The sequence below is a fragment of the Labeo rohita genome, chromosome 4 (genome assembly GCF_022985175.1).
Source record: "Labeo rohita strain BAU-BD-2019 chromosome 4, IGBB_LRoh.1.0, whole genome shotgun sequence".
In the NCBI taxonomy this organism is placed as follows: domain Eukaryota; kingdom Metazoa; phylum Chordata; class Actinopteri; order Cypriniformes; family Cyprinidae; genus Labeo; species Labeo rohita.
The window spans coordinates 42196646-42209398 of NC_066872.1; the positions used below are offsets into that span (position 1 = coordinate 42196646).

General features: G+C 32.9%; 2 protein-coding genes across 2 annotated transcripts in view; one reads left to right on the forward strand and one right to left on the reverse strand.

Annotated features, from left to right (window-relative positions):
* The first annotated feature begins 470 nt into the window (after positions 1-470).
* arl1 (ADP-ribosylation factor-like 1) lies at positions 471-2050 on the forward strand. Its single transcript, XM_051107609.1, has 6 exons — positions 471-600; positions 954-1091; positions 1172-1253; positions 1345-1456; positions 1543-1721; positions 1809-2050. The coding sequence occupies exons 1-6, from the start codon at positions 597-599 to the stop codon at positions 1837-1839; spliced, it is 546 nt and encodes a 181-aa protein (XP_050963566.1). The 5' UTR covers positions 471-596; the 3' UTR covers positions 1840-2050.
* A 324-nt stretch (positions 2051-2374) lies between these two features.
* Positions 2375-12753, reverse strand: part of utp20 (UTP20 small subunit processome component) — a 29048-nt gene continuing 18669 nt past the window's right edge. Inside the window, exons 44-62 of the mRNA XM_051107608.1 lie at positions 12464-12562; positions 12217-12384; positions 11979-12145; positions 11756-11897; positions 10957-11073; positions 10680-10850; positions 10466-10594; positions 8921-9031; positions 8748-8827; positions 8587-8656; positions 7083-7265; positions 6872-7003; positions 6651-6783; positions 6375-6562; positions 6218-6289; positions 4869-5165; positions 4583-4709; positions 2757-2902; positions 2375-2611 (exon numbers count right to left, since the gene is read on the reverse strand). Of these exons, the coding sequence (XP_050963565.1) occupies positions 2456-2611; positions 2757-2902; positions 4583-4709; positions 4869-5165; positions 6218-6289; positions 6375-6562; positions 6651-6783; positions 6872-7003; positions 7083-7265; positions 8587-8656; positions 8748-8827; positions 8921-9031; positions 10466-10594; positions 10680-10850; positions 10957-11073; positions 11756-11897; positions 11979-12145; positions 12217-12384; positions 12464-12562 (2688 nt within the window). The 3' untranslated portion in view covers positions 2375-2455. The remainder of the gene's footprint in view (positions 2612-2756; positions 2903-4582; positions 4710-4868; positions 5166-6217; positions 6290-6374; positions 6563-6650; positions 6784-6871; positions 7004-7082; positions 7266-8586; positions 8657-8747; positions 8828-8920; positions 9032-10465; positions 10595-10679; positions 10851-10956; positions 11074-11755; positions 11898-11978; positions 12146-12216; positions 12385-12463; positions 12563-12753) is intronic.

A 12753-nucleotide genomic window follows, 5' to 3' on the forward strand; every position in this document is an offset into this window, starting at 1 on the left:
TTGCAAACCTCACAATATGTTATTGTAAAAGATAAAAAGAGATGTTTTGTTGCCGCACGGGATAGTCAATAATTTATTTACCCCCTTTTTGGCGTAAAAAATTATACCCTTAGAAGCAAGTAAATAAATAAACAAATATAAACATATTAAATTAAAAAAAAAAAAAAGAAATTTGAATGTTTATAAAAGTATATAGATTATTTGTTCTATTTGTTCTATTTATTATTTTATTTCGGCTTTTAAGTGAAGTGAATTAATGCAAAATAATTAAAATAATCGCTTTTTTCTGGTTTTCAGTTTAGTAATTTACCACAGAAGGGTGGTAAGTTCAGTTCCTCTAATTTGCATTTTATTTATTTATTTTTTATTTTTTCCATTGTTTGCTAAAGCGCAAATAATAAAAGTAATTCCAAGATATTTTTAATCAGACAGCAGCTGATTCGATGAGATGCGTGTCGAATGTGCGCACAGCGGATCGACAGTCAAAACGGCTGGTTCACGTGTATGTGTGACACGTCATTCAGTAAGTCGACCACGGAAGTGTTTCCACGGATCTGCCATCCGACAGACAGCACTACTAAAGTATTTCATCCAGAATGGGTAGGTCTGCGTGAATTAAAATGTATTTTGCTGGATTTAACGGACAGTTTATTTTAAAATGTAATTAATACAAACGTTTTTCTGTGTGGTTACAAAGAGAAGTTTGTTCATCACGCGTTGGTTCGCCTTGTGATGCTAGTTTGTTTGTTAGCATAGCAGATAACAGAATTACTCGTGTTTTGACTATTTTCATAATGATTATAGTGTTTTATTCGAACGTGTTTGTGTGTAATTCCTCTATGCGACATAAATGTACTGTGATTCTGTAAGAGATCGATCTAAAATGCCATTAGTTCACCATTTTCTTTTTTCATCAGTTCAATGGTTTTATATAATTCTGTTGGTTTTTACAGGGGGGTTCTTTTCCAGCCTTTTCTCGGGCCTGTTTGGCACCAGAGAGATGAGAATCCTCATTTTAGGCTTGGATGGAGCTGGAAAAACCACTATATTGTACAGACTTCAAGTGGGAGAAGTGGTCACCACAATTCCTAGTACGTCTCTATGATGATTTATGTAAACACTTTTATATTTGAGATGTAGTGTGAGCTAATTTGCTGTTTTCCAAACACAGCAATTGGTTTTAACGTGGAGACTGTGACGTACAAGAACCTGAAGTTTCAAGTGTGGGACCTCGGTGGACAAACAAGTATCAGGCAAGATGTTTAATTACTGTTGCTTTGTATTATACTGGTTAAGAAAGAAAGAAAGACACCAAGCTGAAGATCTGCCCTCCTTCTTTTGCAGGCCGTACTGGCGGTGTTATTACTCCAACACAGACGCAGTGATTTATGTGGTAGACAGCAGTGATCGTGATCGTATGGGCATCTCCAAATCGGAGCTGGTGGCTATGTTGGAGGTCGGTCAGATGTGGTTTCCCTTACAAATAGATTGAACAAAGGAGGCTTTATTTCAAAGAGTGAAGTCACCTCTCTTATCTTTCAGGAGGAGGAGCTAAAGAAAGCCATCCTGGTGGTGTTTGCAAACAAGCAGGACATGGAACAGGCCATGACGCCTACTGAAGTGGCCAACGCTCTCGGTTTACCTGCGCTCAAGGACAGGAAGTGGCAGATCTTCAAGACGTCTGCTACCAAAGGCACAGGCCTGGATGAGGCAATGGAATGGTGAGGGTTAATTGACTTTTTGAGAATTTTTTTTGAGAACTTCTTTGCATTGTATGTACTAATACCTCCTGTTCTTCCACATTTCAGGTTGGTTGAGTCACTGAAGAGCCGGCAGTAAATGCAAAAGCGAAGAAACATCTTGTAAATAGGAACTTCAGAGACTTATTACTGGGTCCTCCTTATCCTTTGGACCAATGACTGCGTTCTTCCTATTGTGTGAAGACCGTCCTCTTTTCCCGTTTAGTACAGAAACGTTGAGCGGCGTTGAACGGACTCTCCTCGAATGAACTCCTCCCCCCTTTTGCTTCTCTACTGATGCTTGTGTTTTTGGTAAACTGTATCCACTACATTTGTAATTTTGGAGGTGTTTGCTTTTTAAATGATCAATTAGCCTGATTCAGAATAATCATCGCGGCTCAGTTTGATATTAGGTGGATAGATATTTAAGACTGACTGTCATTTGTATGCTTTTGGATTTGTAATGGCATATTTATATTTGCACGTGCACAGGGGCGCACACTCCTGCCTTATGGCTGTGAAATAAATATGCAATCAATACGTATTGCATCATGCATAACATCAAACAATGGCTGGGCTGTTTTTGCATGTTTCTTTTTTTATTTAAAAACATTGCACAAGTTGCAAAAATCCATATATTGAGACTATCAGTTCTCTGACCTTCTCATTTGACAAAGTATTAGTAAGCAAAAAGACATTAAACAGCAGCAAATGGATCAGCTGAGTATAGCCAAGTCTTTCAGTGACGTGCCTTTATGCTTCTTTGCTTTATGTCCTGTACGCACAAATGCGATTTTCCGCTTTTTGGCCTCGTTTTTCTTTAACTGCTTCTTTACCTTCTTTTTGGCAGCAACGTCAGGATTTGTAACAGCCTGTCAAGGGACAAAAACGATGTATGTTTTACGAAATTATGAATATAATTGGTCATTTTTTCTTCTGTTATAAAGATATGTATGTTGGAAATTAAAGTAATTGCTTATACACTTCAGCATTTAGGAACATCTCAGTGGTTTTTACCTGTATGGCTTTGGCTTTCCTGCGTGAAGCTCGTCTTTGAGCGGCTTCTTTCTGAACCGCGACAAAAGCCAGAGAGAATCGCTCCAGGCCGACCAGCTTCTTTAGCAACTCGATCAACTCCTGAGCCAGATTCTTTAGCGTGGGGTCTGAAACGACCAAAAGATCAAAGAAATGTCAGTTTTAGTCACATACTCAATGGCTGAAGTAATAACAATATGCAATTTCAATTTAGTTTTCATTTCTATTATACTTTCAATAATGTCAGCGTTTTTGCTACATGGAATTTTAAAAAGTTCAACACTGTAAAAACAAAATAAGTCAGAAAAATCAAATTGATCTCATTTATTTTCTTATTTATAAAAAGTTTTATTTAGGCGTAATCTGAGCAAAAACATGCAATTTTGAGCAGTAACTCATGGGCAAAATTTAAGATGAAATTTTGATTTATAATGTTATTCAGTGAAATCTTTATTATAGCTTGCAGCTGTATAGACTAATGTAGTTTAATAAAATGGTCCTTTTAAATAAGGATGTGCACGACCAATCAAAAGTTTTTGAACAGATTTTTAATGTTTTTTTTTTTTTTTAAAGAAGTCTCCTCTGATTACCCAAGCCTGCATTTATTTGATCTAAAATAGAGCCAAAACAGTAAAATTCTGAAATATTTTTGCTATTTTAAGTAACTCTTTTCTATTTGAATATATTTTAAAATGTAATTTATTCCTGTGATTTCAAAGCTGAATGTTCAGCATCATTACTCCAGTCTTCAGTGTCACATGATCCCTCAGAAATCATTCTAATATGCTGATTTGCTGTTCAAGAAACATTTTTTATTATTATTATCAATATTTAAAACAGTTGAGTACATTTTTTTCAGGATTCTTTGAGGAACAGAAAGATCCAAAGATTATCTTTAGCTTCTGTAACATTATACACTATACCATTCAAAAGCTTATATTATAGAAATTAATACTTTTATTTAGCAACGATGCTTTAAATTGATCAAAAATGATTATAAAAGCATTTATGTTACAAAAGATTTCTATTTCAGATAAATGCTGTTCTTCTGAACCTTCTATTCATCGAAGAAACCAGAAAAAATTCTACTCCGCTGTTTTCAACTTAATGATAATAATAATAAATGTTTTTTGAACAGCAAATCAGAATATTAGAATTATTTCAGAAGGATCATGTGACTGGATTAATGATGCTAAAGTTCAGCTTTGAAATCTCAGAAATTAATTACATTTTAAAATATATTCAAAGAGAAAAGTATTATTTTAAATAGTAAAAATATTTCAAAGTTGTACTGTTTTTGCTGTACTTTGGATCAAATAAATGCAGGCCTGGTGAGCAGAAGAGACTTCTTTAAAAAACTTCCGTAAGTTGTTTTAGTCCAGCAAATGTTCATCTTTAAATTCCATTAAGTTGTTCAACAAGTTTTTAACAAAAAGACACGTGTACTATGACCTGAAGGTGGATGTTTCTACAACTATGTTAACAAGCCTTTTAATTGCTGACTAGTATAAACTATCAATCAAATGAAAGAAGGCCTGTCGTATATTGTGCACAACAGGTTTTTCAGGTTTTGATCGTTTAGAGACCTTAGAGATTTGCGTAAACAAATATGATACTGCAGACTTTACAGGGTTAAAAATAAAATCAAATCAAGTTATAAAGTTAGATATAATGTGCATTAACAACTCTTTTTTTTTTTTTTACTAAAACATATTTGTTTAGTCCCAATTGGGTTTTTTCCAGATGAAAAAAAGTCTTCTTTCCATGTAGGATTTTCTGTTCATACTGTTTGGACGGTGTGGACTGACCTTGGTCTGCATACGTGCTGTCCAGCTCTCTGTAGAGAGGAGCGATGATGGTGGTCAGATACGGTCCAATTCGATCTTTTCCAAGATCCACAGCTATGGCTCCCAAGAACTTAAAAACACAAGTTCTCTACAAAAAGAAACCAGAGAAACTTGTTTACCTTTGCAAATCATTGCATAATTCACATCACTTAGCTGGAGGTCCTTAAATCAGAGGACGTTCCCACTAGTGATCCATCTGCACCATTCAGAGATATGAAACCTAAAGGAGGACAGATTTAACGCCCACCTTCAAAGGCACTTTCGGTGTGTCTGCTGCTTCTCTTTTGGCCAGTAATGAAAGTTTCTTCATCACCCAGAGGAGAGACGGAGGCTTTTTCTCATTCTGTTGGTCCTCAAGCTTCTCCTTTTCTTCCTCTTCTTCATCTTCCTCCTCCTCCTCTTCTTCCTCCTCCTCTTCATTTTCCTCCATGTTATCTGTTGTTTCTTTCTCCTCACCATTCTGTTCTTCAGCTGGATTTGTGGTATCAGACTCTGGTGAGATGAGGTAGATCACCTTGGCCACGTAAAGCAAATTCTTCACCACCTGATCAAGGAACAGAACAAAAACAAATCCCATATTTTAGTCACAACATGTAACATTATTATAACAATTTTAACTTGGCATGAAAAGTAAAATGAAATCTGAAAAATGAAATATAACTATAACTATAATGAAATATAACTATACTATAGTTTAGTAAAACTATTTTAAAATCATTTAAAATAAGGCATTTAGATGTTCTGGTAAAAATATATATACATAATAGGATATATATATATATATATATATATATATATATATATATATATAAGTACTTAAAGATTTAAGGTTTAATCAATGCATATCACAAAGGTATACTAAGATTTACTGTGTATCAACTACAATAAATCCTGATTAAAAAAATAAATAAATCCTGATTTATATTTATTTATTTATTTTATTTTTTACATTTTTCCTCAAACATTTTTTACATGACTTATTCTTTCCATGTAGGTTTTTTGGTAACAAAGATGAAAAAAATAAATTTAAGCAATGTAATAGGAAAATACAACAAATATAATTTAATAATTTCTGATTAAATACTTGAAATATAATTTAATTTAAAAAAGTAAATAATATATACTGACATTTTGGTAAGAAAAAAAACTGTATAAAAAATAAATTAAAAATTAAACTAAAAGGTTTAAGGTTTAAACAATGCAGGTTACAAAGGTATACTGAGATTTACTGTGCATCAACTAAAATAAATCATTATTTAAAAAATGAATAAATAAATAAATAAATGTTTTTTTTATTTTTATTTTATTTTTTAAATTAATAAATTTATTTATTTATTTATTTATCATCATTATTATTATTATTTTGGTTTACATTTCCCCCCCCCCCCCCCAAACATTTTTATTTAAATGATCAAGACTTACTCTTTTCACAAAAATAATATAATAATATATTTAATTAGCATATGTAATATTATTTAAAAATTCTCTAGAAGTCTACAAATATTAATATTATTATATATGAAGTCTAGAAATATATATATATGATGAGTTCAGATGCAAAACCAGCTAAAAGCCATCTCTGTCAAAAATTTTTACCTGCTCCCCAGCAGTAATATCCAAGAATTTGGACTGTAGTTGGTAACAGGAGGACAGGACCAGCTCTCTCATCTAACAGTTTAGAAACAGAACATTCATTAATTGCATTAATCTTCGTGAAAAGACCATTTTAAGTGCAGGTTCTCTGTTCTCTTGCCTTCTGATACAGGTTGTCTATAAGAAAAGCGGTGGCCACAGGCTGTTTGCTTTTACTCTTGTTCTCCTTAGATCTCCATAAAGCCAAGAGCTCCTCTGGTTTATGAGCAGCAAACAGCAAACCAAAGATCTGAGAGGCCGTCAGCCAGACCCAGCAATGAGGATAACGCAGATGGGAATCAATATGACCTGGAAAGAGACAGAGAACATGATGCATCTCCGGTTCATAACTGCATGATTATTAACACTGACTTGATTTAGCTGCATGTGTTCATACTCCAGATGCTGTTAAGCAGGTCTGCAGGTGTGTGGAGCTCCAAAAAGCTACAGTCTTTGATGAGTTTGACGATGAGCGTGAGGTAACAGAAGAGCAGTCTGTCTGCAGCCTTCTCCTCCTCCTCTTCCTCAATCTGATCAATCATATCACAGCCATTATTAATGCAAAGAGACTCAAACATATGCAAAATAAGTCCACAAACAATGAAACTCTGTACTCACGTCCTCAAAGTTGGAAGCGTGGATTTCTTTCTCTATGAGAGGTATCAGGACTTTCAGTCTCCGGTTGAATTTTGCTCCTTCAACTTCTACAAACAGCCCACAAACCTGAGCTCCGAGTCGTCGCAGGGCCATCTACGGAAGCCCAAACCCAAACTGTTAAGTCCAAAACACATTTCAGCAGACTTTTTCACCCTTTAGTTTCCCTACTCACCTTTTCATCCGTAAGCCAGGTGTTAACAAGTGTAAACATGGAATTTTGAACCTCCAAACTCAGACGATTGAGAAGAGACTTGATGGCAAGAGCCGCCATTTTCTTACAGCTTGCCGAATCATCGTTCAGCATGGCCAACGACAAAGGCACAAAGAACAGACCGCAGTGTTCGTGCAGGAGATCCTGTGAACAAAGAACACATAATTATTATCTTACAGTATTATAAGCATTTTCTTCTTGAACGATTAAGTGGAATTTATGACATAAACTAACAGGAAATAATTCCAGAGGCAAACCCAGTTTTTTTTTTTTTTTTTGACTTATTTTTTCCATGTAGTGTTTTTGGTAACAAAAATGTTTTAAAAATCTAGAAAAATAAATAAAATAAAACAAATAAAACGTAATTCTGATATCTGATGAATTTTGATATTTTGGCAAATAAAAAACGTAAAAAAAAATGGAGTAAGTATTTTTTTTAATTGAACAATAAAGTTGAATTTATGTCATAAACTAAAAGAAAATAATTCAATAGGCATACCAAGTTTTTGCCATTTTTTTCCTTTAAAATAACTTGGAAATGAGCACATTAATGTATGCAATGTTCAGTGCCATTGTAAACCATAAATATACTAAATACAGTTTAATTATATAATAATATATTTTGATGTTTTGGTAACAAAAATGTAAAAATAAAATAAATAAAATAGTAAAATAAAAGGTTTAATCAATGCAGGTTACAACGGTATACTGAGATTTACTGTGCATTAACTAAAATAATTATTGACTTTAAAAAAATTTCATTCAATTGTTTTTAAATTACCTTTTTTTTTATTATCTTTCCATGTAGGATTTTTGGTAACAAAAATGTAAGAAAAAAAAAATATAGAAAATAAATAGGAAAATAAAACAAATATAATTTCTGATTACATAATTGAAATATAATATAATTACAAAAAAACAAATAATATATTTTAACATATAGTATACATATATATACACATATGAATGAAAAGTTAATTTGTAAAAACAAATAACTTTTTGCAAATAAACTCTTCCCATATACATACATACATATATATACACATATACACATATACATATATATACATATATACATATATATATATATAAATATATGTATGTTTATGTTTTAGTTATCAGTTATATGTATATATGTATAGTTTTAGTTATCAGTTATTTATTTTTATTTTAGTTATATATATATATATATATACATATACATATACATATACATATACATATATATATACATATACATACATACATATATATATATATATATATATATATATATATATATATATATATATATATATATATATATATATATATATATATATATATATACACACATGAATTTAAAATATTAATACAAATTAATAGCATCTCAATAATACTAAATAAGACTGGTCATGTTAAGGTTCTTTCAACAGTGTTAATATTAGTATTGCATGAACTTTGTGGACCATTTTTGTTATAGTACCTGAGGAAATTGCTGGAAAATGAAACCCAGCAACTCCAGGGCAGACTGTCTCCCAGTGTCATATTCATAACTGAGGAAAGAATAAGAAAACATTTTAATTTGCTTGACATTAAGGAAATAATTCACATCTGCCTGTTATTTATGAGACGCACTAAACTTACGTAAGCTGAGCAACTATGAAGTCTAAATGTTTCTTCAGTTTATTGCCCAGTGGATAGTCCATCAGGTACTTCAGATAGATCTGCAGTCACAGCACAGGACAGATATTAGTCTGATGATAGTTCTGACAAGCATAAACCTGGATAATGATGAAGATTGCAATATGCTGACTGACCTGTCTGCAGCGCATGCGGACCTGTTCGTTTGAACCGTCGATGGCAAACTTGGCCACTTTTCTCATAACATCCTCCATCTCCTGCACAACCAGTTTCCTGGAGAGAATCGCCTGCAAGACAAACAAACACATTAATTTCCATGATGCTTCCATGAATACTGGAGGAGGGATTCTAAAAACCTTTCTCATTAATAGTGATTCACTAATGAACAAATCTTCAGTCTGACTCATTGAAAAAAACAAAAGAATTTACATCATTTGTTGTTTTACATCAATTTCACTGTACAGCAGGAGCAATTTTTAGCCAGTGACATACTAACAGCAGAGCATAACCAGTGCTATTTGATAGATTATTATTGGTTATGATTTCAAATTCAAATCTTATTTTTAGTTTTATTTCATTTCAGCTACAGTTTTACTAATTGTGTTCCATTTTTGTCATTTTTATTAGTTTTTAAAGCATGTATAGCTTTTATTAAATTTTAAGTTTTTAGTTTTTGTTTAGTTTTAGTTTAGTTGTAGTTATTTTACTACTTTAATTGAAACCAAACAAAAAAAAAGGCAAAAAAGAAACCAAAAATTAGTAACAGTGTTATATTAATATAGAGTTACTATTACTGTTTTTGTTAACATTTTAAATTAAACTATTTTAGTACTTCAACTTAAAAAAAAAATGGCAAAAATGAAACAGAAAATTGGTAAATTGTTATTTTAATATTATTGAGATACTGTTACAGTTTTTATTAACATTTTAAATTTATTTTATTTATTTTTTTGTTCAGGTTTTTTATTTTCATGTAGTTAAACTATGTTCTAAACATGAAAATACAAATAAATAAAAACTGAACATTAAATAAAAATGGAAAATATTTAAGTTAATTCAAAATAACTACAATAGTATTTGTTTTTAGTATTTTAGTATATTAGTATTGCATGACCATTTCGTACTGGTTTTTGATACAGTTGAAAAAGTTTGTTTGATATGTCTATGTAGTCATTTTTAATACTGTAATTTTTATAGTATAATTTTTATAATATAATAATCATTAATTAATCAATATAATAATCATTATTGATTCTATATTAATTTTTACAATAAAATTATTTATTTGAATCATTTTATTTCATTACATCAAGTTTAACTAAAAAAAACGGAAAATGTTGCCTTGTTTTATAGTTTATTTCAGTTAAAGTTTATTTCTAGGAATTTTTTTTTTATGATTTTAGTTTCAGTTAGATTGGCAACTAGCTGAAATAATTAGTGTAAGTGTTTTTATATTTTATTTAAATTATGTTATATTTTACTCTAAATATATTTATTGTATTTTAAGTAAGACATTTATGATTTTGGTTTTAGCTAATGATAATAACCTTAAGCATGTCTGGCAAACTGTGCATTCACTATAGAAATTTATGTTTTGTTTTTTGTTTTTCCAGAATTTCCTTATATTTCCAGGCTTTCCTTAACCAGCATTAGCACATGCATCGTCTGACAAACTTCTGTCTCAGATGATCAAGTCAGTGTAGACGAGTAGGATAACTCACCCTCAGGAGGCCGAACGCAGTGGCTTGCCGCGAGTGATCATAAATGTCCTCCTCAGCATATCCCAGAAGCACTTGCAGCTGTGTCTCGTTTAGAGGCTTCTTCATGCTCTTCACCAAAACAGTTATGGACTACAAAACAGGACATTTCTTTCTGGATTATGCACATTTAGACTTCAAAATGAGAACATGACATAGTGGTGAGGGTCTCTCGGACCTTAAAGCAGTTCTGAACCAAGTGGAAGTTCGCTCCACGGCCGGCTCCAGCTTGAGCGTAGTCCTTCAGCAGGACAAACAGTTGTTTGGTCAGCTGGTCGTAATTCTGCTCCACCGCTGGCAGAGGAAACTTCAGGACCCAGATGAAGGCCTGCAGAGCCTCGGTAATCACCTGATGTACACAAGACAGTTTTAACATTAATAACTTTTGCTCCTTTAAGCCTTTAAGTCGTAATACCCGGGGTTCCCTTTTAAAGACACTCGTTTAAAAGACAGACCTTTACATGCATGGAGTTAAGACAGTCCAGGAGGAGAGTTACGAAAGGATCCAGCATCTCCTTTACTGACGGGACAGATGAGTTGATCTTTGAACTCTTCAGACTGCAGTGAAGCAACTGTGGAAGAGACATTTCGGTGGTTAAAGTGATATTTGTGAAATAGTAAGTGGTTTTCAAAGTGTGTATATACTTGAAAAGATATTAACACTCCTATGGTGCAAGGCAAGCATGCATTAAATCGATCAAAGACTTCTTCAATGCTGTTAATAATAATAAATGTTTCTTGAGGAGCAAATCAGCATATTAGAATGATTTCTGAAAGATCAAGTGACACTGAAGACTGGAGTAATAATGCTGAAAATTCAGCTTTGATCACAAAAATAAATTACAATTTGAAATATATTCAAATAGAAAACAGTTCTTTAAAATTTTAATAATATTTCAGAATATTACTGCTTTTACTGCATTTTTGATCAAATAAATGCAGCCTTAATGAGCATAAGAACCTGAAAATTCAGCTTTGTATCACAGAAATAAATTACATTTTAAAATCTATTAAAACAGAAAACAGCTATTTTAAATTGTAATAATATTTCACAATATTACTATTTTTACTGCATTTTTGACTGACTAAATGCAGCCTTAATGAGCAGAAGAAACATCATCACAACACAATCTAAACTGGCCGCCTGCCCTTTGACAAACAGTTTAAAACAGAATGATGTACAACTGCCTAAATGCTGTTAAAGTGTGATTTCTTATTCTTATTCAATTAAAATCCAAGGATTTATTTTCTTACACTTAGACCTGTTTCCACTAGGATGTGCATGTTGGTTTTTCTACTAATGACTGGTTTCGCGCCTCCTCTTTTAGGAGTGGCCGGCAGCAGCAAACAGCTTGGCGGAGGCAGTCGAGGATCTGGAGGTGGACGTTGCTTCTCTCTGGGTGAATATTGAATGTGAAATTGTTAAAATCACATCTGAATAAACCAATTCTTATGCATCTCTGAGTGTGTGACGTACTTGTTCTTGCTGGTAATGAGCGGCAGACTCTCACTGATGAGTCCGTGGCAGAGCAGTAGGATGGACTGTGGGCTCATACTCCGATTGAGCAAAAGTCCCGTCACAATCTTTCTAAGCACAGCATGCACTCGCCTCGACACCTTCAGACTGGCTGTGTTTTCAAGCATCTGGAAAGAGGAAGATCAGATTAGTCTTCTGAGAAATCCTGAGCCTCTGATGCAGCTCATTGATTATTTACCTCTTTGAGTGGCACGATGAGGTGAATGACGCGCTCCTGACTGCAGAACTGGCCGAGAATCTCGTACGAGTCAGAGCTCTTGCTGTGACGGGCCTCCATCACTTTGGAAACAATTCCTTTGATGTCTTTCTCCTCAGCTACGGCTCCAAACAACTCATTGTTGAAAATCTGTGAAGGGTGTGGAGAGTTAGTGGATAAAAGGGAATGATTGTTTGAAATTATTATTGGAAATGCAAGTGCAGTTTACCGCGATGAGCATATCCATGCATGGGTCGAGATCCCCTCCGGTTAAGGATGGTTTTAGGATGGAGAGCAATTGGTACACGGTGAAGGTCAAAACATGGACCTGAAAAGACAAATAATACATGGGTTAAAGACATGATGCTTGTTTTTGTTTGGTTCAAGATTTTTTACATTATTCAAAAACACATTACAAATGTAATTCAAAAGGACACAGACTTATAAAACTTCTATGACCAGCATTAATTTCTAAATTCAAAATAATTTTGATATGTTTTGCATATCAATTTGTTTCGC